Source organism: Monodelphis domestica, chromosome 1 (assembly GCF_027887165.1).
Source record: "Monodelphis domestica isolate mMonDom1 chromosome 1, mMonDom1.pri, whole genome shotgun sequence".
Lineage (NCBI taxonomy): Eukaryota > Metazoa > Chordata > Mammalia > Didelphimorphia > Didelphidae > Monodelphis > Monodelphis domestica.
This window is the reverse complement of record NC_077227.1, coordinates 504,112,896-504,138,678: the sequence shown is the minus strand read 5'-3', so window position 1 is coordinate 504,138,678 and position 25,783 is coordinate 504,112,896. Positions and strand designations below refer to the sequence as shown.

At 37.5% G+C, this 25,783-nt stretch overlaps 1 protein-coding gene across 2 annotated transcripts in view; it reads left to right on the top strand.

Annotated features, from left to right (window-relative positions):
* Nucleotides 1-25,783, top strand: part of SLC9A8 (solute carrier family 9 member A8) — a 149,826-nt gene that overhangs the window by 67,171 nt on the left and 56,872 nt on the right. Inside the window, exons 8-10 of one of the 2 annotated variants that reach the window (XM_007475753.3) lie at nt 17,040-17,183; nt 19,210-19,348; nt 22,384-22,489. In XM_007475753.3, the coding sequence (XP_007475815.1) occupies nt 17,040-17,183; nt 19,210-19,348; nt 22,384-22,489 (389 nt within the window). The remainder of the gene's footprint in view (nt 1-17,039; nt 17,184-19,209; nt 19,349-22,383; nt 22,490-25,783) is intronic. The other variant, XM_007475754.3, reaches the window with a different exon arrangement.

Genomic DNA, 25,783 nt, shown 5'->3' with positions numbered 1-25,783 from the left:
GTGAGTTCTGGTAGGATGCTCGAGGTATCCAAGGTATAATGGAAGCTTTATTGGCAGACAGTAGATGGTCTGTGTAGAAGAGAATGCATCAGAGAGTCCCCAAAGGTATTAAAGAGACTCGGTGCTTCTGAGGATAAAGAACTTGGTAGCCAAGTGTTCCCTCCATAAACAGGGCATTGTTTGAGCATACCTTAGTCTATTTCAGAAGTAACTGCAGTACTGGCATCAAGCATGAATTCCACTTCCTAGAGACCCCCTCACTACAATGATCATAACCTGTAAGAATTTCTAGCCTCAAGAAGCCAAAGGCCAAACCAAAATTGAGGGATAAACTGAAAGGGACTCAAATCTATTAATGATTTTAGCCTCTGAGAGCTGGTGGTTTTAAAGAGCCTATACCCAAAAATGCATATCTAGACCAAATCTTTCAAGCTTATAAAACCAGAGGCTTTACAGGTTTGTTCTTCTGGGAATTCAAGATTGGTAGCTAATAGGGTATTTTTTGAGTATGTCTCATTGCCCACCATTTTAGGATGAAGTTCCATGAAGTTTGAGTGCAGCTAGCCCAGGGAACCTACATGCACAATTATTTATTGACCTAGAGATCTATCTAAAACTCCTTGCTGCATATGTCTACCATTTGTACTACATCACCCTAGTGTTTAAAGTGAGAAACCTTGAAAGTTGACACTACTGCTTTCACTTCAATGCTGTGTACATTCATCACAGTCCCTTGAGTATGAGTGCCCTTGTCATTTGATTTTTTCTCCATCCTATGGTTGAGAACCTCCTCTACCTCTTGTTACTTTTATCTTTGTGATTCAGGTGCCATCTGCCGAAATGAAAACCCATTCCCTCTGTTAATATTACTGAACAACCCCTGCTCCTTAGAGATTAATTCAAAATGTTTGTTGACTTGAATCTATATATTACCCCATCCAGATCCTTGTAAGTCATTCCCCCCTGCTTCATAAGGTTGGATTGTGAACCTTAAAAATTCTCAGACCCTACTTCATAAGGTTTGGTTAAGACATTCCCCACTTTAAACAATGAAGGAACTTAGATCAGGAATGTGAGACCTCTACTCCACCCCTACTTAAGCCTACTTTAGGGGAAGAAACTCCTTGCTGAACAATGAAAGATACTTAAACCCATATTTATAGTAAGACAAAAGTTCTTAAGCGGTGCCTATTTTTAGATCTAATACAAAAGGGTGCTAAGTACCTATAAAGATCAGGCAACTTGTGAATTTACAAGGAGCAAAGAGGTGAGAAACTCAGAGGTTTTCTGGTGTGAACTTAATCAAAAATTTAAGTCTTCTTAGGTGTGAACTAAAAAATGTTCTGTCCTTTGGAAAACATCTACTGTGATTGGTAGATGTGAGAACTTAGGGGAGGTGACATAGGAGAAAATTCCCTTTATAAGTAGAGGAAAAGCTGAGTCTCAGGATAGTCAGAAGAATCTCTCTCTGGAGATGGATGGATGGCTAAACTGGTGATCTCTGAACACTAGAATCCTTGCTTGGGACAGATCTTGTGGTGAGTGATTAAAGACTGACTGATCTCTCTCTTAAGACTCAGGTCTAGGCCATGTTGGCTAAGGCCCTTCATACTTATTCCTCTCTTACTCTCTCTCACTTTCATTAATTCCTCATTTGTATTAATTGAAATTCTCTATAAAACCCAGCTGACTTGGGTATATTTTAATAATTGGGAATTTTTCCCTGGCGACCACCTTATATTTGATTTAAAACAAGACACTGTCTTGAAACCATATTTTCTGTGGTCACAATTTACTCATCTACTCTTTTATATGCCATCAATTTATGTCTTCCACTATTTTAATCATTACAGCTCACAGTGTTTCCTAACTCTTGGCTCATACTTACTGACTACAATTGGTGTCCCCTTGTATAACCTTAACCTCTCAATAAAGCAACCTCCTTAGGTTCACACTTTAAACCTATCACTTTCTAAATAAGAACTACCTCCATGATTTTGAACTCTGAAATTCTTCTTTGATTATATAACATTTTATCTTTCATTCTCTCCCTGTCTCACCCCTTTGATATTTCCAAATGTATTCTTTGTATTAACTGTCACCTCTGGTTCTTCCACCCCTTTCCTGTTCTCCTGGTCCATTAACTCTAGCTTAACTTTCCTCACTTCAGAAACTTGACCTTGTAGTTGACCAGTTTAACTATACAGTTACACTTGAATCTTTTACCTCGTTGCCACTCACACCTTATCAAATTTCAAACCTGGGTTAGCCAAACTATTTTCCTTTCCTGTTCTCTAGTGCTATTGAACCCTGCTAGAAGAAATCATGTAGCCTCACCGTCTAGGTCCATTACAAATTTGTTTACCTCAATTGGGTCTCCACTGCTGCATGGCAGTCATATTTTCCCTTGATTTATATTCTCTGTTGGGATCTCTGTTAGGACTATTCCATCCTTTTCCCTCTCTCCAGAAGTGTCCCCAACACCTTTCAGCAATGGATCTTACTTCTTAATTTACTAAGAAAATGCATGCCATCTGCCAAACTCTCTTCCTTCTCTCCTGCACATTTCATACCCTGCCTCCTATATATATTTTTTGCCAGTCTCCTCAATTGTTCCAATCTTTGAGGAAAAAAATTAGTTTTCTTGCCAAGATTAATTTACCTTGGAAAAATGGGGTAGGAGAGGGGCAGTCAGGTGGTACAGTAGATAGAGCACCAGGCCTGGACTCAGGAGGACCTGAATTCAAATCTGGCCTCAAACACTTCCTAACTGTGGGACCCTAGAAAAGTCAACTAACTCTGTTGCCTATCCCTTGCCCCTCTGTCTTAGAGTTTTTACTAACCTAGAAAGTAAGGATTTTAAAAAAAGAATGGGAATGAGAAAGAATTAAATTTTAAGTGGAAAAAAATTTAATAACAATATTGACTCCCTCTACTCAGAACTTATTACTTTGAATATTATCTTCCCTCTACACTTCTCTCATATCTTTCTTATGTCCCCTGTTACCTATAAAAATGTTCAGTTCTCCATCATCCTATATACCTTCACTTGACCATCTCATTCACTAAATGTATTTAGTGATTCATAACACTCATATATGACATTAAAGACAGTGGATTACCATCTGCTTTGCTGCTGCACCATAAGGCCCTGAGGGCCTTTCCAATCTGTAGAAATATATGCTGTCTTCCCCTAATAGAATGTGAGCACCTTGACCAGAGACTATTTTGCTTTTCTTTTGGTATTCTTGTAGCTTTGATACAAAGTAAGAACTAATAAATGCTTTTTCATTAATTCATTCTCCCTTTCAAAGTCATACTTCTCTGAAAAGGAGTCAGCTATATGTGCTTCCTCATTCTTACTCTTCAGAGTCTTGGCAATTTCACTTCCAACTTTATTACTCTACTGAAACTGCTTTCTCCAAGAATGCCAGTGGTCCAATTGCTGATTCTGTTGACCTTTTCTCAGAACCCATCTCATTTAATTTTATTTTTTTAGATAATCCCTGCCTTCAGTCTTAGAATCAGTACCAAATATCAGTTCCAAGGCAGAAGAGTGGTAAGGGCTGGGCAATGGGGGTTAAGTAATTTGCCCAGGATTACATAGCTAGGAAGTGTCTGAGGCCAGATTTGAACCCAGGTCCTCCTGACTGCAGGCCTGACTATCCACTGACCTACTCAGCTGACCCACCCCATTTTACATCTATGCAACATTTGACAATGTCATCGACCCCTTTCCTTTACATATCCAACTCCTTCCTTGGCTTTCATGACACTGCTTTCTTGGTTATTTTACTTGTCTTACTATTATTTCTTAAGCTTCTTTGCTAAAAGTTATTCACCTTTTACTTCATAAGCATCAGTATCTATGAGTCCTTTTCTCTTCCTAAACCCTCATAACTTAATCAGCTCCCATGGGTTCAAAGATCATTTCTATGTAGGTGATTCCAAAGTCTCTGAAAAGGCCTACTCATTGTTCCCCAAATTTGATATTCCTTCTCTTTGCACTGTACCTTTACATGGGTTGTCTGTCTTCCCGTCCCTGAAATGTGGCTTCACTTTACCTCTGTAAAAATCCTTATCTTCCTTCAAGGCCCAGTTCATGAATCACTTATTAAGGAAAACCATTTCTGATCTTCCTAGTGGTTAGTGTTCTCTTTCCTCAAACTATCTTTTATTTACTTAGGTGTGCATGTATTGTATTCCTAACAGAATGGAAGTTTCTTGAGAGAAGATTATTTTTTTTCTTTGAATTCCAAATACCTAGTAAAATCCCTAACAGTTATTAATACTTATTGAATGAATACATTTGTGAGGACAAAACATTTTTCTTTTGTTTTGGTCTTTGCATCCCCAGCCTCAAGGAAGTTTTTTAATGTTTAATTTCTCAGATACTAGAGATTTGACCTTGTCACTTAACCTCTTGGTGCTCTAGGAAATATCATAAAAGTATAAACTGTAGAGCAACTACTGATCTGCCATAGCAGAGAATTTCTTCATGGGGAGTTCTCTGTACCAATGAAATCCTATATACCAAACTCTAGCACAATGTATTGACCAAGCAGGCACTTAAAAAATATTTGAAGGACTGAACTGAACTGAATTGCTGTTTAAAGTGAAATAAAAGATCTGTGAAGAACATAGCTCACTTCTCAGGATATATAATTAAAGTCTTCCATTTTTTTCCCAGTGAACCAAGGAAAGAATTCCTTCCTTCCTTCCTTCCTTCCTTCCTTCCTTCCTTCCTTCCTTCCTTCCTTCCTTCCTTCCTTCCTTCCTTCCTTCCTTCCTTCCTTCCTTCCTTCCTTCCTTCCTTCCTTCCTTCCTTCCTTCCTTCCTTCCTTCCTTCCTTCCTTCCTTCCTTCCTTCCTTCCTTCCTTCCTTCCTCCCTTCCTCCCTTCCTCCCTTCCTCCCTTCCTTCCTTCCTCCCTCCCTCCCTTCCTTCCTCCTTCCCTCCCTCCATTCCTTTCAATCTGAAACAGTGGAAAGACTGTTAGCTTTAGAGTTAGAGGTCTGGGCATTCAAAATTGGGCTCTGCTTTCTCCGTTACTTTGAATAAATCACTACTATTCTGAGGCTTAATTTCCCTCGGTGTATAATGAAGGTCCCTGAAGCCGTTTTTTTGTTTTTTTTTTTGATAGAGTAAAGATAAGCCACCCACATCTTTAAATTTATACTTTATGCTTATATAAATTTATACACTGTCTTTTGAGATTAAATGACCTCTTTATTTGGGTTGGCTTCAGTCATGTTAGTAATTCAGGCAGCTCATGTCTCAGTATTATAGTCGATCATAATTATTCATTGTCCAAATATATGGCCATACATCAAACCCAAATTTATGTGAAACATGTTTTGTTGATATTGAGGCAGCTACATATTCACAGTGGATAGAACACCGAGCCTGGAGTCAAGAAGACCTGAGTTCAAATTCAGCATCTGATCCTGTGTGACCCTGGGCAGATCACTTAATCTCTGTCTTTAATCTGTAAAAATGAGGATCATAATAACACCTATCTTTTAATGTTGTTGTGAGGATTAAATGCTATAATCATCATACAATACTTAGCATATGGTGTGTGTATATTTTTATGTGTATGTATATGTATATATATAGTACCTATGTATGCAGTATGACAGTATATATATATGTGTGTTTTTATATAAATGTTCACTGTTATTATGCCTATTATTATTATTATTTCATATATGGAAAAGGTTGTTCTACAAACTGTTACCCAGAAAAGAAAATAAGCCATTTTAAGAATCAAAGAATTTATTTTGTAATTTAGAAATAGAAGTGAGGACCTATATTCATTTAATATAAACTACTAACCCTTTTACTAATTGTTTGACCTCTTGTTGCTAATACCTATTCATAAGACAGCGGTACCTTATTTTGATTTATCTGGGTGTTAGTTGTTTCCCAAAAGGAGATTTTCAGAAACCCTTTAAATACTAGATCATACCATTATTTTATCTGTTTTCTACATATTGTGCACAAAATTGTGGGTTTTCTTAAAATGTATTGTGCATTTCTAGGCATTCTTTGAGAAAGAATACTGAATATAGTCTTACTTTTTCTTGATGACTTAGGATAGTTTTTTTTAAAAGCACAAGTTACTGTACTTTGTACTAATCCATTGATGTCTTTTGCAGCTATTGAGGTAGGTCAGTCAGTCTGATCAAGTAATAAGCATATATTAAGCCCTTCTATATGCTAGGCACTAGTTGGTATAAAGAACTCTTTGCACTGTAATTGGTATCCCAACTGTACCTGTTCTTTCCTCCTTTGCTTTTAGTAACTACATTTCAGTTATTAAAACTTCTTTTGAAAGTTCTTTCGTATTTTCTTTTCAAAGTTCTTTTCAAAACTTCAAGCTTCTTTTGAAACGCCCTCTGCCCCTCTGCTGTCTTAATCTAGTTATTTATGGGGGCTTAATTCTTTCTAAAATAGTAAAAGAGAGGAAAAAGCTCAGTGTTTAAAAGCTATACACCTTCAGCACTTGCCTGATTTACTTTGTCACCTTTTACCTTGTATCACATTTTACTTTGTATCATACTTGATTTATTTTTCCATTTGAATTAGTTTATTTAGTCAATTTAGAACATTATTTCTTGGTTACAATAATCACATTATTTCCCTCACTCCCCTCCACCTACCCTTCCCATAGCCAACGAGTAATTTCATTGGGTATTACTTGTGTCCTTGATCAGAACCTATTTCTATGTTGTTGTTTATGCTAGGATGTTCATTTAGAGTCTACATCCCCAACCATATATAGCCCTTCAATCCATGTATTCAAGCAGTTGTTTTTCTTTGGTGTTTTTACTCCCACAGTGTTTCCTCTGGATGTGGATAGTGGTTTTTCTCATAGATTCCTCTAAGTTGTTCAGGGTCATTGCATTGCCACTAATGGAGAAGTCTATTACATTCGATTGTACCACAATGTATCAGTCTCTGTGTTCAATGTTTTCCTGGTTCTGCTCCTCTCACTCTGCATCAATTCCTGGAGGTTATTCCAGTCTCCATGGAATTCCTCCACTTTATTATTCCTTTGAGCACAATAGTATTTTATCACCAACATATACCACAATTTGTTTAGCCATTCTCCAATTGAAGGGCATCCCCCTCATTTTCCAATTTTTTTTGCCACCACAAAGAGCGTAGCTATGAATATTCTTGTACATGTCTTTTTCCTTATTATCTCTTTGGGGTACAAACATAGCAGTGCTATGACTGGATCAAAGGGCAGACAGTCTCTGTTAACTCCCTTTGGGCATAGTTCCAAATTGCCCTCCAGAATGGTTGGATGAATTCACAACTCCACCAGCAATGCATTAATGTCCCGACTTTGTCACATCCCCTCCAACATTCATTACTTTCCTTTGCTATCATGTTAGCCAATCTGCTAGGTGTGAGATGTTACCTCAGAATTGTTTTGATTTGCATTTCTCTGATTATAAGAGATTTAGAACACTTTTTCTTGTGCTTATTAATAGTTTTGATTTCTTTAACTGAAAATTGCCTATTCATGTCCCTTGCCCATTTATCAGATGGAGAATGACTTGATTTTTTGTACAACTGGTTTAGCTCTTTATAAATTTGAGTAATTAGACTTTTGTCAGAGGTTTTTGTAATGAAGACTGTTTCCCAATTTGTTGCTTCCCTTCTAATTTTTTTTTAACATTATTTTATTTGGTCGTTTTCATACATTATTCACTGGAAACAAAGATCATTTTCTTTTCCTCCCCTCCCCCCCTTTCCCTCTCCCATAGCCGACGCATGATTCCACTGGTTATCACATGTGTTCTTGACTCGAACCCATTTCCCTGTTGTTGGAATTTGCATTATAGTATTCATTTAGAGTCTCTCCTCAGTCTTATCTCCTCCAACCCTGTAGTCAAGCAGTTGCTTTTCATCGGTGTTTTTTACTCCCACAGTTTATCCTCTGCTTGTGGGTAGTATTTTTTTTAAGATCCCTGCAGATTGTTCAGGGAAATTGCATTGATACTAATGGAGAAGTCCATCACCTTCGATTGTACCACAATGTATCAGTCTCTGTGTATAATGTTTTCCTGGTTCTGCTCCTTTCGCTCTGCATCACTTCCTGGAGGTTGTTCCAGTCTCCATGGAATTCCTCCACTTTATTATTCCTTTTAGCACAATAGTATTCCATCACCAACATATACCACAATTTGTTCAGCCATTCCCCAATTGAAGGGCATCCCCTCTTTTTCCAATTTTTGGCCACCACAAAGAGCGCAGCTATGAATATTTTTGTACAAGTCTTTTTGTCCATTATCTCTTTGGGGTACAAGCCCAGCAGTGCTATGGCTGGATCAAAGGGCAGACAGTCTTTTAGTGCCCTTTGGGCATAGTTCCAAATTGCCTTCCAGAATGGTTGGATCAATTCACAACTCCACCAGCAATGAATTAATGTCCCTACTTTGCCACATCCCCTCCAGCATTCATTACTTTCCATAGCTGTCATGTTAGCCAATCTGCTAGGTATGAGGTGAAACCTCAGAGTTGTTTTGATTTGCATCTCTCTGATTATAAGAGATGTAGAGCACTTTTTCATGTGCTTATTAATAGTTTTGATTTCTTTGGCTGAGAACTGCCTGTTCATGTCCCTTGCCCATTTGTCAATTGGAGAATGGCTTGATTTTTTGTACAATTGATTTAGTTCTTTATAAATTTGAGTAATTAAACCTTTGTCAGAGGTTTTTATGAAGATTGTTTCCCAATTTGTTGCTACCCTTCTGATTTTGGTTACATTGGTTTTGTTTGTACAAAAACTTTTTAATTTGATGTAATCCAGATTGTTTATTTTGCATTTTGTAACCCTTTCTAATTCTTGCTTGGTTTTGAAGTATTTCCCTTCCAAAAGGTCTGACATGTATACTATTCTGTGTTCGCCTAATTTTCTTATAGTCTCCTTCTTTATGTTCAAGTCATTCACCCATTTTGAATTTATCTTGGTATAGGGTGTGAGGTGTTGATCTAAGCCTAATCTTTCCCACACTGTCCTCCAATTTTCACAGCAGTTTTTATGAAATAGTGGATTTTTGTTCCAAAAGCTGGGATCTTTGGGTTTGTCATATACTGTCTTGCTGAGGTTGCTTGCCCCCAGTCTATGCCACTAATCCTCCTTTCTGTCTCTTAGCCAGTACCAAATTGTTTTGGTGACCGCTGCTTTGTAATATAGTCTGAGATCTGGGACTGCAAGACCCCCTTCCTTTGTATTTTTTTTTTCATTATTTCCCTGGATATCCTTGATCTTTTGTTCTTCCAAATGAACTTTGTTATGGTTTTTTCTAAATCAGTAAAAAAAATTTTTGGAAGTTCCATGGGTATGGCACTAAATAGATAGATGAGTTTGGGTAGGATGGTCATTTTTGTTATATTGGCTCGTCCTACCCATGAGCAGTTAATGTTCTTCCAATTGTTCAAGTCTAGTTTTAGTTGTGTGGAAAGTGTTTTGTAGTTGTGTTCATATAGATCCTGTGTTTGTCTCGGGAGATAGATTCCTAAGTATTTTATTTTGTCTAGGGTAATTTTGAATGGGATTTCTCTTTCTAGTTCTTGCTGCTGAGCTGTGTTGGAATTATGTAGAAATGCTGATGACTTATGTGGGTTTATTTTGTATCCTGCAACTTTGCTAAAGTTGTTGATTATTTCGATTAGCTTTTTGGTTGAATCTCTAGGATTCTTTAAGTAGACCATCATGTCATCTACAAAGAGCGATAATTTGGTCTCCTCCTTGCCTATTTTAATGCCTTCAATTTCTTTTTCTTCTCTAATTGCTACTGCTAGTGTTTCTAATACAATGTCAAATAATAGAGGTGATAATGGGCATCCTTGTTTCACTCCTGATCTTAATGGGAATGGATTTAGTTTATCCCCATTGCAGATGATATTAGCTGATGGTTTTAGATATATACTGTTTATTATTTTTAGGAATGACCCTTCTATTCCTATGCTTTCTAATGTTTTTAGTAGGAATGGGTGTTATATTTTATCAAAGGCTTTTTCTGCATCTATTGAGATAATCATGTGGTTCTTGTTGGTTTGTTTGTTGATGTGGTCAATTATGTGGATAGTTTTCCTAATGTTGAACCAGCCCTGCATCCCTGGTATAAATCCTACTTGATCATGGTGGATGACCCTTCTGATCACTTGCTGGAGTCTTTTTGCTAGTATCCTATTTAAGATTTTTGCATCTATATTCATTAGGGAGATTGGTCTATAATTTTCTTTCTCTGTTTTTGGCCTGCCTGGTTTTGGAATCAGTACCATGCTTGTGTCATAAAAGGAGTTTGGTAGAACTCCCTCTTTGCTTATTATGTCAAATAGTTTGTATAGTATTGGGATTAACTGTTCTCTGAATGTTTGATAGAATTCACTGGTGAATCCATCAGGCCCTGGGGATTTTTTCTTAGGAAGTCCTTTGATGGCCTGTTGGATTTCTTTTTCTGATATGGGATTATTTAAGAAAACTATTTCTTCTTCTGTTAGTCTAGGCAATTTATATTTTTGTAAATATTCATCCATATCACCTAGGTTGGTATATTTATTGCCGTATAGTTGGGCAAAGTAGTTTTTAATGATTGCCTTAATTTCCTCTTCATTGGAAGTGAGGTCCCCCTTTTCATCCTTGATGCTGTTAATTTGCCTTTCTTCTTTCCTTTTTTTAATTAGATTAACCAGTACTTTGTCTATTTTGTCTGTTTTTTCAAAGTACCAGCTTCTAGTCTTGTTTATTAGCTTAATAGTTCTGTCACTTTCTATTTTATTAATTTCTCCCTTAATTTTTAGGATCTCTAGTATGGTTTTCTTCTGGGGGTTTTTAATTTGTTCATTCTCAAGTTTTTTGATTTGCATTTCCAATTCCTTGGTCTCTGTCCTCCCTAATTTGTTAATATATGCACTCAGGGATATGAATTTTCCTCTAAGTACTGCCTTGGCTGCATCCCATAAGGTTTGAAAGGATGTTTTGCCATTGTCATTTTCTTCAACGAAATTGTTAATTGTTTCTATGATTTCTTCTCTAACTATCTGATTTTGGCGTATCATGTTATTTAATTTCCAATTAATTTTTGATTTGGGTCTCCATGTACCCTTGCCTGTCAATATTTTAATTGCCTTGTGATCTGAAAAGGCTGCAGTTATTATTTCTGCTTTTCTGCATTTGAGTGCCATGTTTCTATGACCTAGTGTATGATCTATTTTTGTGAATGTGTCATGTGGTGCTGAAAAGAAGGTGTATTCTTTTTTGTCCCTATTTATTTTTCTCCATATGTCTATTAACTCTAATTTTTCTAAGATTTCATTCACCTCTTTTACCTCTTTCTTGTTTATTTTTTTTGTTTGATTTATCTAAATTTGATGGTGGTTGGTTCAAGTCTCCCACTAATATGGTTTTACTGTCTATTTCCTCCTTCAATTCTCCTAGTTTCTCTATTAAAAATTTGGATGCATACATGTTGATTAGTGATATTTCCTCATTGTCTATACTCCCTTTTAGCAGAATATATTTACCTTCCCTATCCCTTTTGATCAGGTCTATTTGTGCTTTGGCTTTGTCAGATATCATGATTGCAACTCCTGCCTTCTTTCTATCAGTTGAGGCCCAAAAGGTCTTACTCCAACCTTTAATTCTAACCTTGTGAGTATCAACCCGCCTCATATGTGTTTCTTGAAGACAACATATGGTAGGGTTTTGGGTTCTAATCCAATCTGCTATTTGTCTACGTTTTATGGGTGAGTTCATCCCATTCACGTTCAAAGTTATGATTGTCATTTGTGGATTTGCTGGCATTTTGATATCTTCCCCTAGTTCTGACCTTTCTTCTTTAGCTATATCCTTTTGAACCAGTGATTTACTTTAGGTCAGTCCCCCTAGTCCCCTCCCTTGAGATGCTTCCCTTTCTAGCCCCTCCCTTTTTATGCTCCCTTCCCCTCCCCCCTCTCCTTCCCTCCCTTTTTGTACTCCCTCTCCCCACCCCCTCCTTAATTTTCCTTTCTTTCTTGCCCTAATGGATAAGATAGAATTCAGGATCCCACTGGATCTAGATGTTCTTCCCTCTCAGATTTGATTTCACTGAGAGTAAGGTTTAAGTAATTCCACTTCACGCTCTCTTCCTCTCCTTCTCATATGAGAGTTCTTCCCCTCCCCTTCCCATGTGTATCTTTATATGGGAAAGATTATTCTATTGATTCCCCCCGTATTTCTTGAAGTTATTCTTAGTATTATCGATGGTTCCCCCCTCCCTTTTCCTTTTTTTGTCCCCACTTTCCCCAAATCTTCTTAATGCCCCAATCTTTCCCTATGCATGTTTCTTCTAACTACTCTTATGATGATACAATTTATGAGAGTTACACAAAACATTTTCCCCACATATTAATATATATAATTTGATGTAAATGTAGTCCCTTATAGAAGAGAGTTTGACTTAAAGAAAAAGATAAGATTTATCTCCTTTTCCCTTTCTTTCATATTTACCTTTTCATGTTTCTCTTGCTTTCTGTGCTTGGATATTGAACTTTCCACAGAGCTCTGGTCTTTTCTTAGCAAATGCTTGGAAATCTTCTATTTTGTTGAATGCCCATACTTTCCCCTGGAAGTATATAGTCAGTTTTGCTGGGTAGTTGATTCTTGGTTGGAGACCCAGCTCTCTTGCCTTTCTAAATATCGTGTTCCATGCTTTGCGGTCTCTTAGTGTGTTAGCCGCTAAGTTGTGTGTGATCCTTATGGGAGCCCCCTTATATCTGAAGCTCTTCTTCTTGGCTTCTTGTAGGATTTTCTCCTTTACTTGGAAGCTCTTGAATTTGGCAATTACATTCCTAGGCGTTGTCTTTTGGGGATTTAGTATAGAAGGTGTTCTATGAATCCTTTCTATTTCTATTTTGCCCCCTTGCTCCAGAACGTGAGGGCAATTTTCTTTTATAATCTCCTGTAGAATAATATTGAGTTTATTGTTTATCTGTTTTTTTCTGGGAGACCGATAATTCGGAGATTTTCTCTTCTCCCTCTGTTTTCCAGATCTGTGACCTTCTCAGTGAGATATTTTATGTTTTCTTCTAATTCATTAATTTTTTGGGTTTGCTTTATTGATTCTTGCTGTTTTATCATCTCACTTTCTTCAAGGTGCTTAATTCTGGTCGTTAGGGACTGGTTTTGCTTTTCAGCCTTGTCTGCCCTTCTATTGGATGCTTCGAGTTCTTTTTTCCAATTGAGCATTCTTATCTGTCAGACAGCTGATCTCTTTCTCCCATTTTTCTTTCCAGGTTTCCATCTTTTGGATAAGTTCCAGTTTGAGATCTTCCAGAGCTTGTTGATAGTTTCCATTTTGGGAGGCGTGTTCTGAATTTTTTTGGATTTCCTCCTCATTCTCCTCTTTTCCTTGGGTACTTCCACCATAAAAGTTTTCAATAGTCACTTTTTTCCCTTTCTTCCTGGAGGCTTGATTTTGGGCCATGTGAGCCATCCCTTTGGTGGTTTTATTCCCCTTTCCTTTTTGGTCTGGGATCTGGGTTATATGGGCGGTTTTTCTGTGAATTTAGGTTGCTTCAGACTAGTTCTTCCCAGCCTCCGAGGTTTCTTAGAGTGCTGGGTCCCTGATCACAGCCACACTGCCCAGGTGTTCAGCTCCGCCCAGATAATCAACGTGTGGTCCGCCCCTGGTGTTTAGCTCCGCAGAGATGTTCAGCGCAGCCTGCCCCAAGTACAGCTCCGCTGAAGTGCTGGATTCTCCAGTGAAACCGCCCTGAGACGTTTTTTCCTGGCAGTCCCCAGATCCCAAGGACCCTGGAGTGCCCCCCCCCCAGACAGAGACGTTCCCCACTCACTCGTTGTCCCGGTGAGCGCTCAGGTAGCTCACTCTGGTTTAGTGGGGGAGGTGGGGTGGGGGAAGGGCGGCTCAGTTCACTTTTCGGTGCAAGCTTTTCCTCCTTATTATAGTGTGGAAATGTTCAAACCCCACATACCTCTCGCCTCAGTGGAGTACTGGGAGTACTGGGGTGTCCTTCTTTTCCTCCAAAGGTGATTTTTATGCTCCTTTGATGTAGTCTATTTCGTTCGGTGCCGGGGAGAGGAAGGGTGTGGCATGTAGATTGCAGCCATGATTACCCGGAAGTCCTCCCTTCTAATTTTGGATGCATTAGTTTTGTTTGTACAAAACCTTTTTAATTTGATGTAATCAAAATTATTGGTTTTACATTTTGTGATTTTTTTCTAGCTCTTGCTTGATTTTAAAGTCTTTCCTTTCCCAAAGATCTGACAAGTATACTATTCTGTGTTCGCCTAATTTGCTTATAGTTTCCTTCTTTATATTCATGTCATTTACCCATTCTGAGTTTATCTTGGTGTAGGGTGAGATGTTGATCCAACCTAATCTCTCCCACACTGTCTTCCAATTTTCCCAGCAGTTTTTTATCAAATAGTGGGTTTTGGTCCCCAAAACTGGGATCTTTGGGTTTATCATAGACTGTCTTTCTGAGGTCATTTACCCCAAGTCTATTCCACTGATCCTCGTTTCTGTCTCTTAGCCAGTACCAAATTGATTTGATAACCAATCATACTTGATTTAAAGACTTATTTTTTTAAATATTTTATTTGATCATTTCCAAGCATTATTCATTAAAGACATAGATCATTTTCTTTTCCTCCTCCCCACCCCCCATAGCCGACGCGTAAATCTACTGGGCATTACATGTTTTCTTGATTTGAACCCATTGCTATGTTGATAATATTTGCATTAGAGTGTTCATTTAGAGTCTCTCCTCTGTCATGTCCCCTCAACCGCTGTATTCAGGCAGTTGATTTTCCTTGGTGTTTCTACTCCCATAGTTTATCCTTTGCTTATGAATAGTGTTTTTTTCTCCTAGATCCCTGCAAATTGTTCAGGGACATTACACCGCCACTAATGGAGAAGTCCATTACGTTCGATTATACCACAGTGTATTAGTCTCTGTGTACAATGTTCTCCTGGTTCTGCTCCTCTCGCTCTGCATCACTTCCTGGAGGTTGTTCCAGTCTCCATGGAACTCCTCTACTTTATTATTCCTTTGAGCACAATAGTATTCCATCACCAACATATACCACAATTTGTTCAGCCATTCCCCAATTGATGGGGATCCCCTCGTTTTCCAGTTTTTGGCCACCACAAAGAGCACAGCTATGAATATTTTTGTACAAGTCTTTTTGTCCATTATCTCTTTGGGGTACAGACCCAGCAGTGCTATGGCTGGATTAAAGACTTATTTTAAAGGGGAACCCAGTGCATATTTATAGAGCACCCACTCCTCTTTTTTTTCAAAACCCTTACCTTCTGTCTTAGAATTGATATATGTTCCAAGGCAGAAGAGCAGTAAGGGGTTAAGTGACTTGTCTAGGATCATATGGCTAGAAAGTATCTGAGACTAGATTTGAACCAAGGAACTCTTTTCTCCAGGCCTAACTTTCTATCTACTAAGTGACCTACCTAACTTGCCCTCAGTCCTTTTAAGAACCTCTATTGTGAAGATTTTGCCGAATTGGATGTATTCCCCCTCCTCCCTTCCTTCCTCCCCCCTCTCCTTTATATATATATATATATACACACACATAAACACATTTACATATATATTTATGATATGAAATAGAAATGTATAGATTCATATACAACCCTCTTTTTGGATATGGAAATGTTCATATTTGTTTAGTTCAGAATACCAGATTTAAATCAGGGAATGAGGTAGGGTAGAGATTTTTCTTATACCAGTTTTAGTTTTCCTCTCCTCAGAATCTCCCAATTCCTTGGTCTTAGTTTTGTCCTCTGGGGTCAAGCAAAACAAGTTTAGTCCCTGTTTGATGTCACAACCTTTAACATACTCAAAGACAACTATGAATGTCCAATTTGAATCAAGAGATAACTTTCTATTAAAATGTGTATAACCCAGATCAAATTGTTTACCATTTCAGGGAGAGGAGTGGGAGAGAGGCAATTTGGATCTTATAAGTTCAGAAAATATATGTTGAAAATTGTTATTACATATAATTGGGAAAATAAAATACTTAAAATAAAAATATATATAACTGTTTCAGATGAAGTGAAAGAACTTTAGTCAAGCCAACAAGAATTTATTAAGAACTTACTGTGTGCCAAGTACTGGGGAGACTCTCAAGACCCTTGTGACTATAAAGGAGGTAGGCAACATATAAAAGGAAGCTCAAAGGAGGAAGAAGAGAAAGAGATGAAGTTGCCAGGCTCTGAGACTTTGTATAGAAGAGACTGGAGGAGAAAGCCTGGAGAGGAATGAAGATAAGGCAATTCTGGGCCTTCTCTTTAACATGGAAGTTCTGGGAGGAATCAGCTAATTAGAGGGAGAAGCTTCAAGAAGTAGAGTGAGCTTTCTAGATTGAGGGTTTTGGGGAGACATTGTAAACCCCTGAGAGAGAGTCAGAAGGGTACCCTGGAGAGAACTTTGCAAGTAATTTTTTTGTAGGAGTGAGGAAAGAGTCAAAGATGAACTCAAGGTTTTGAGCATGGGTAACAGTGAGCATCTTTATCCTATTAAAAGGAAATTTCTGGCCTGTTAATTTTCACTGCTGCTGACTGGGTTCAGGGATTTATTTATTCACCCACAACTCCAGTATGGATCTTCTAAACCTGCCTTGATTCCAGTCTTTATATACTCCTCTCAATTATAGGGCCTTGCTTCTGTTAATTCTTTCCTATTTATTCTGTATTTAACTTGCTCTGTATATATTTGTGTGTATATTATGTCTCCCCCCCTCCATTAGATTGTGAGCTTCTTGAGGTCAGACCCTCTTTTTTGTATCCTCAGAGCTTACATAGTGCCTGGTAGATAGTAGGTGCTTAATGAATATTTGTTCATTAATTCACAGGTTCTTATAAAGTATCACTTTTTTGCTCTAAATTTTTAAAAAATCCAACATTTAAGAACAATTTTCTAATCACAAAACCTTTAAGGTTAGGTGGGCTTGAAGAATCTGCATAACAGTAGAACAAGATCTCTTTCTGTCTTTCAGTTTTGCATTTGGCTCCTTGATATCTGCTGTTGACCCAGTAGCTACTATTGCTATTTTCAACGCACTTAATGTGGATCCAGTTCTTAATATGTTAGTTTTTGGGGAAAGCATTCTCAATGATGCAGTCTCTATTGTTCTGACCAAGTAAGTTTGTCAAATGTATAGAAAAAAACAAAATTTATTGAACTAAAATGTATCTGAAACCAAACGGCTAGTATATCCAAGTCGTCATAGTAAATGCAAATAGTTGCCTTACCTGTAGGATTGTTTGCTAAATGTAGTAATACCTTGATTTATTATTGCAATCAACTTTCCTTCTTACAAAAGGAAAGTTTTCAAAACAAACTACCAATTTTAGTAGTGGTCATGAGAAAAATAATCTTTTGTACAGAATGATAAGACTTTTCTATAGTAGTTCATAGGATCATGTTTATTAATGTCTATTAAATATGGCACTTAAAAAAGGAGACTCAATGGAGTCATCAGGAAAAAGAAATGAATTATGAATCATCTTCCTTTCTTCTTTTTTCCTTCCCTCTTAAAACTCTTTACCTTCTGTCATAGAATCAATTCTAAGACAGAAGAGACAGAAGTGTGGCAAGGACTAGGCAATCAGGGTTTATTGATTTACCAGGATCACACAGCTAGAAAGTACCAGAACAAGTTTAAACTCAGGTCTTTCTGACTTCAGGCCTAGCATTTTGGCCACCATGCTACCTAACTGCTTCATTTGAGTCATTTCAACTTTACTCCCTGAATACTAGTTTGTTCAGTTTAGCTGTAGTTTAGGATGTTATGGAGGAAAGAACACTGAATTGGGAATCAAGTTCCTGAATTCAAGGCTCTGCTTTGCTGAATGCTCTGCTTTGCCATATGTCTACTTTTTTTTTTAATTTGTAAAATGAGGGAACATTGGTGGTAATGATGTTGGACTTGACTTTCGAGTTCCTTTACATCTCTAAGATTTAATATCCTTTTTGTTTCATCTTGCTTTGTCTGCTGTGTGTGGAAAGGAGAGCAAAAAACAAAGATCAGGATGCCCTTCTTTCTCTTTCTACTTTTAGGAAATAAATTCACAGGCAGTCAAATCTAATTAAATTGCAGAAATTTCAAAGGCCTTTTGGAAGCTAAGATACAATCCCCATTTCAGTGATTTAGTTTGACTTGTTTCAAAGGCTCCTCCTCCAACAAAGTTTCAGTGTATCTCCAATCTTTTGAAGGAATATGCTCATTTGCTTGTTTTTAAGACGGACATTTCATTAAAGATAAGTCTGGCAAGTAGCTTCATAGGAAGCTGGATTTTGGCATGAAATATCACTGGACATTTTGTCCTTCATTTACTTCTTTTGCATTACTTTAATTTTTCAGTACTTAAAGAGCTTTTGTATTGGCCTTCGTTAAATTTCTTTCAGCTTCAATTTGTTACTGTGAAGTTTCATTATTTTAACTGTTAGAATTGAATCCATTGGCCTTCTCCAGCAAAAGCTCAGTTTATGCTCAATGGAATGAGTTTTGTTCCAGATTTGTCACTTTTTCTCAATATTATTAAATAAAATATGGGTGGGACAGCTAGGTGGCACAGTGGATAGAGAGGCCTGGAATCAGAAGGACCTGGATTCAAATGTGACCTGATATTTCTCTAGCTGTGAAATCGTAGGCAAGTCACTTAATCCTGTTTGCCTAGCCCTAGTCCTCTCTTAGAGTTGTTATTGGCAGAAAGTAAATAAACAAATAAAATGTGTGGATATGTCGAATCAAAAAAGGTAAAGGAATGACCAATCCAGATGAATTTATATCATGAAGGAATTCTTTTCATATCAAGAAAAGAGACCCAAACTCTAGTCCTAGGACTGTCTGTAAATACTTCTTTTTAACCTTAGGCAAGTTACTTGCCCTTGTTGGCTTCAGTTTTCTTCCTTGTAAAGTAATGGTGTTGTACTAGATCTCTAAAGCTCCCTTTAGCTCTGTCTCCCCTCCCCCCCTTAAAAGGATCTTTTTAGTTCTAACATGAGCTGTCCTCAAGTCCCTTCCAGCTCTTGCTATTCTGTGAGACTCTGAAATTCTCCTTTAAAGCTGAGTGTTATTATCAGTTCATTTGTTCCATTATCACCTGGGGAAAGTACTTTTCTAACTTCTTTCTTTTTTTTTTCCTTTTCCTTTGAATTACTAGCACAGCTGAAGGCTTGACAAGAAAAAATATGTCCGATGTCAGTGGGTGGCAGACTTTTCTACAAGCCCTTGGTTACTTCCTTAAGATGTTCTTTGGCTCAGCTGCACTCGGCACTCTAACAGGGCTAATTTCTGCATTAATATCCTTTGAAAGCAATGTATTGAATTACTGGATAAATTCTTCCTCTTCATTTTCATCTCTCGTCAACTTTTAATGTTCCTTAAGTGTGTTTTTTTTTCTATCAAGTTTTTGTTTAACAGATAATTTTGGTACTTTCTTTGGTTTTAATAATATTTAAACTAATGACCAACCTACTTTAAATTTGTCACCTAATGGTGACATCATGGTGTCATGAACAGAGCATTGGTTCAAAATTCAGCTCTGAGACTTTCTTGAAATGTGACGGGGGGGGGGGGGGGGAGAAGGGGGGAGGGGGGGACAGCTAGGTGACTCAGTGGATTGAGAGCCAGGTCCAGAGATAGGAGGTCCTGGGTTAAAATTTGACCTCAGACTCTTCCTAGGTGTGTGACCCTGGGCAAGTCACTTAACCCCCAGTATTTAGCCCTTACCACTCTTCTGCCTTAGAACCAATACAAAGTATTGATTCTAAGATGGAAGGTAAGGGCTTAAAAAAAAAAAGAAATGTGACTGTGGTCAAGTCACTTTACTTTTCTGAGCCTAGTATCCTCATCTACAAAAGGGAAAATACACTTGTACTGCTTACAACATAAAGTTGTTATGAGCATCAAATGAGACAATATATGTAAAGTAATTAACAAACCACAAATCAATATATAAAAGGTAGTATTACAGAAGTTAAAACAGTTAGAATGGTGTTTTATAAATTATGCAAAATGGTGAGATCAGATGTATCTTCTAAAATCCATGTACTTGTTAATTACACTTTAGATATAATTAATTTCTATATATTTCAATTTTCATGTCCACAAAAATTAAATTTATTTGAAAATGTCATCCCCCTCAAAAATTACCACATTGGAAATAGTTTCTCAATTTAGAACACAGGATTATTTTAAAATAAACGTAAAATAATAAATTTATTTTAAAAAGGAAAAAGAAAGAGAAAGAAATATTGTCTTTTAGGCCATGAAAAATGGATTTGTAAAATAAATTATATGTAACCGCTTTCATAGATTTGGTTAAGTAAAAGCTATAGGTCTTCCACCTAGAAAAAGAGAGATATTTGTTTAAGAAAGACACCTTTTGTCCTTTTGTTACTTTCCATAAAGCTAATTGTGTCTAAAACCTATTGGCAGTTCATTTCTAGATTTGCTGGATGCCATGGTGAGATATTCCACCTAGGCCATCTTCTCAGACAGTTTGTTTTGTAGTGGGAACAGATTGTTTGCTTTGTCATAGATTTACCTACACTTTTCCCATGAATTTATAATTAAAAAAAAATCTAGGGACTTTTTACATTGTCTGTTTATTTCAGTAGTTTCAGGGATGTGTTGTTTTGCTAGTGTAGGTAGTCCCTCCACCAATGTAGATCAGTCTTTCTTTTACGTAGGACCAGTAGAATTAGTGGATAAAAAGAAAGTTTTTCTAGTTTCCTGTTCTTCTTTTCTTACTATTTTTGATAGAAATTTAAATTTGCTAAAAGCTAGGATACTAGGAAATAGAGAAAATCCAAAGAGTATGTGTGCATGCACACACGAGTGAGCAAATAGAAAAAGTGACAGAGAGGCAGAGAGAAACAAAGCAGAGAGAAGGTGAGAGAGAAATATGTGTGACTAGGGGCTATGGAGTGTTTTATGAAGTAGAAGAGCCCCATTTCTATCAGAAAGATTTTGTGGTAGAGATTCCCTAAGAATGAAGAGACAAGCCAGTGCTGGGTACTAGACTATGAAACACATGATATAGTAGTAGAAAGAACAATGGATTTGGAATCCATTGATATCCAATGCTTACCTGTAACTACTCAAAGTCTCAGTTTCTTTATTTGTTAAATAGGGATAATAATGCCTGCCCCACCTATTTCACAGAGTTGTTTCAAGTTTCAAATGAACCAATGTTAAGTAAAGAGTTTACAAATGTAAACTGTAGAATAAAAAATATGATTATTATTAATTTTGTTATTATTACAAAATGTTTTCAAAACAAGAACATAGGGCAGCTAGGTGGCTCAGTGGACAGAGAACCAAGCCTAGAGATGGGAGATATGGGTTCAAAATCTGGCCTCAGACACTTTCTAGCTGTGTGACCCTGGGCAAGTCACTTAATTCCAATTGCCTAGCCCTTACTGCTCTTCTGCTTTGGAACCAATACTTAGTGTGTTTTCTGAGACAAAGGGTAACGATTTTAAAAACAAAATGGAGAGCTTATTGCCTATTAGAGGTACTCCTTACCAAAATCAGAATAACAGAATCATAAAACCATATTGATACTGTAAGTTTTACTTATATACCATTTGGTCTATACAACCACCCTTTGAAATGGGTTGGGTTGACATTATTATAGAAGTTTAGGCCAACTAGTATAATCCCTCTCTGAATCATGACTACTCTCAAGTTATGTGGTTGTTGGTTAAAGACTTGCAGAACTTCAAATACTGAAATGAGAGAGTAAGGCCGTTGAACTTTCGAGCTGCGACTCTGACTCTGGATTGGTGGGGCACATTGGAGATAGTAAGACAGGACAGCCCAAGAATAGTACAGATTTCCTGTGGCTTCCACTATGTTATGTGTACTATGCTGACTCTCCTATGATACTAGTTTGTACTCCTATCCCTTATTTTACAAAGGAGAAAACTCAAGGTCAGATACTTTAGGTGACTTGCTAATAAACTCACATTGATAGTATTTAAATAACAGATTTGGAATAGGAATCCAGATCTTCAGATACTCTATCTTGATTTCCATTATTTGAATTCACTCTGATTTTGCGATTACTAGTTTTCATTTTTTTAAAGAATGCTAAGGTCTGAGTGTCTTACATATAGTATTTGCCACATCCCTTTTTCTAACATTTAATTTCTTTCCATAGATAAATTAAATGACTGTCAGTCACTCATTTTCATTCGCAACCTAGGGATATTTTGAAAACTTTAATATCTAGTTATTGTCCAGGGATTAAAAACAGTAGCTTTGCATCTATTCTGAAACTGCAATGTGTTGTTCCTGGGTTCTTTTTCCTTTATGTTTGGCGCTTCAAGTATTAAAGCATATTGATTTAAGGAAAACACCTTCCTTGGAGTTTGGAATGATGATTATCTTTGCATATCTTCCTTATGGGCTTGCAGAAGGCATCTCTCTTTCAGGTAGGTTTTAGAATTAATGAAATTTGAGTGATCGGAATGGGCCCCTTCTCAGTGGGATATGAATTTTGAGTTGACTTTCTAGGTGCTGGAGTACAGTTTTTATCCTTATAGATAAATGCTGACAATAAAATACTTATTCAGGGTTTGAGGGCTTTGCACAAGGCTAATAAAGAAATTGAACCTGAAGAGCCAGGCCTGGAAATGGGAGGTCCTGGGTTCAAATTTGGCCTCAGATTCTTCTGTGTGATCCTGGGCAAGTCACTTAACTCCAATTGCCTGGCCATTACTGTTCTACCATAAAACTCATACTTAGCATCTATTCTAAGACTAAAGCTAAGGATTTAAAAGAAGAAAGAAAAGAAGAAATTGAACCTGAAACCTAGAACTACTTGGGTATTTAAGCAGGGAAGAGAGATTAGAGATCATCTAAGAATGTGAGCTAAAGCTCAGAATGTGAATTAAATGGCTCATGATCATACAGTCAATCAATGGATTGAGAGCCAGGCCTAGAGACAGGAGGTCCTGGTTCAAATCTGGCCTCAGACACTTCCTAGCTGTGTGACCTTGGACAAGTCACTTGACTCCCATTGCCTAGCCCTTCCCACTCTTCTGCCTAGGAGCCAATACATAGTATTGACTCCAAGACAGAAGATAAGGGTTTAAAAAAAAAAAGAAGCATTAAGTAAGCTCTTACTGTGTGCCTAGAAAGCACTGTACTTAGTGATACAAAGATAAAAGCAAAATCCTGTCATCATTGAGAAGCTAAGTAATGAGAAGGTGCTGAAATTCATAGCCAGAGTTTTGGACTCCAGAACTTGACCTATGAATCAGTCCAGATAATTTTAGAAGTTTTAAGAATTTTACCATGGGAACATAATATCTGTAACTATCTGTAGTATTCTCTTATCTGATATTTTGCCTTTCTCATTAGTATCAGTGGCAGGTACAACAGAATGCAATTTTATCTACAAAGGGCCTACTTTGTCTAGAGCTCTAGGGAAGACAGTTTTTCTGCCTTCATGGAGCAACAAATAAAATAATACAAATATTGTGTATACTTCAGAGAAGCGTTGAGCAAAATGCTTGAGCATTAAGCAAAAAAAATACATATTTTTAATCATTTTGAGGGGTATAACAAGTGAAAGATGAAATAAATGAGGAGACAAAAGATTTAATATTCTGAGCATATTGATTTATTAAGCAGTGTATGCCAATTGCCCAATAAATTGGAACTGGGCCCTTTCCTCAGCTAAGGACTGGACCTGGAATATAGGAGGAGACAGAATTTTATACATTAAAAACAATTATTCAAATAATACCAATTAATTAATAGGAAACAATACAACTTTAGATAATTGGATTTCTAACTGAATGAAAGATTAGGGACTTTTCAAGTTTTGGGAGGGGAGAGTTAAGAGATGCAATTCCTTGAATTTAGGAAAAGATATGTTCCATTCCTTCCAAGTGTTTGTATACAATCAAAGGAGCATGGAAACAATAACTGATCGGTATAGGACCAGCTTTCAGATAAGATATATGTGTTGCCTGAGATGTACAATTATGAGAAAACTCTTTTCATCAGTTTTTGGATCTGATAGTGTTTTTGGTCAACATAACCTAGGTCCTTGGTTAGGATTCTCTAAACAACAGGTATAAGTAGTCCAGTTTCCCAATCATGGAGGACTAAGTACAAATAATGTAATACGGTTTTCTCCCATTTCCCACAATTGAATAGTTTTCTCGCAAGACAAAATTTGGACTAGGCCTGTAATTGAATAAAAAGGAAACTAAGCTAGCTCCAGAATTGAGTCACAATTGAATCATTGTGTGTCACTCAGTTCCCACATTTAACCATTTGCTGACCTAATGTCCTCAGTTCCTCATAGGCGCAGTTTAATGTTGTAGAAAAGCACTCCATGATGGTCTTTTTAACCCTTACCTTCTGCTTTAGTATCAATTCTAAGACAGAAAATCAGCAAGGCTGAGACAGCTGGGGTTAAGTGGCTTGCCTAGTCACACACAGCTTGGAAGTGTCTGAAGCCAGATTTGAACCCAGGTCTTCATGACTCCAGGCCTGACACTATCCACTGTACTACCCAGCTTCTTTCTGGTCCATGTTGATTTCTAATGGACTTCAATTAGATAAAGGAGAGAGATAGCTGCTCCAGCCTCTTCTGAGCCAGGCAGGAGTTAAGAGGCCCCAGCCAAGGGAAAAGAGTCTCAAGATGATGGGCCTCTCCAGAGGCTGGTGCCTCCAGAAAGACTAAAGGAAAGGGAGTCAGTCATTACACTCAACACGTGTCAGTTCAAAGGAACAGAGTCACCAAGAAAAACAGGTCTAGGCAGCACTCTTCTGAATGAAGAATTATTCTCCGCTCCAGTAGAACTCCAGCAGAAGTGGAAGTTCTAGTTGAACTTCCAGAAGAACTTTTTTTCCAGGCCCCTTGTCACTTTCTTTTAAAGACCTTTTTTCTTGCGTCCCTTTCTTAATCTTTACGTCTACCAATCACAGCCAATGTTCTGCTCTAGGACCGCCCAGAAGGCAGTCAGTTGATTCTGATTCGTCACCCACTCTTTCACACAGGTCACAGACTCAATGTGTGAAATGGGTTTTCGGACCTTTTTTGATTAAATCCCAAATGGGCAGATCTCCAAACTCAATTTTAAGTAAGGTGCTTATGCTTTTGGGGATTAAAATCTAAAAATAGACAGGATTATAATTTAATCTTCACAATCAAAGAAGAGCTAAGTACCTTCATTGTTACAATCAGGGGAGAGCCAAATCCAATCTTCACATCAGTGATCTCATCCTTTCCCATAAGTTCAGCTATATAGAGAAATAATCTTTCTCCTGAACTACATTTCCATGTCATCATCCCTATTTCTTATGAGGGGACCACTAACTATCCTTCCAATCATGCAAGTTTACAACTCAAGTCATCCTAAACCATTGATTTTCCCTAATTATTGCCCTCACATACCAAATTTTGTTGGTTCTATCTTTTTCTCACAGCCAATACCTTAGTTCTGGCACTCATTGACATTTGCCTGGATTATTGCATTAACCTCTTAACAAATCTCATTCCATCCAGTCCTAAATTTATCCAATCTCTCCCCCACACAGATGCCCAAGTAATCTGGCTGAGTACAAGTCTGACTGGGGAATTCTCTTGCTTATTAAACTTTGGGGATTCCCCATTGCCTCTACACTAAATACAAATTCTTCAACTTGGCATGTAAAGCCTCATACAATCTGGCTGACTCCCTCCCCCAATTTAAACCACCCCTCCTAAC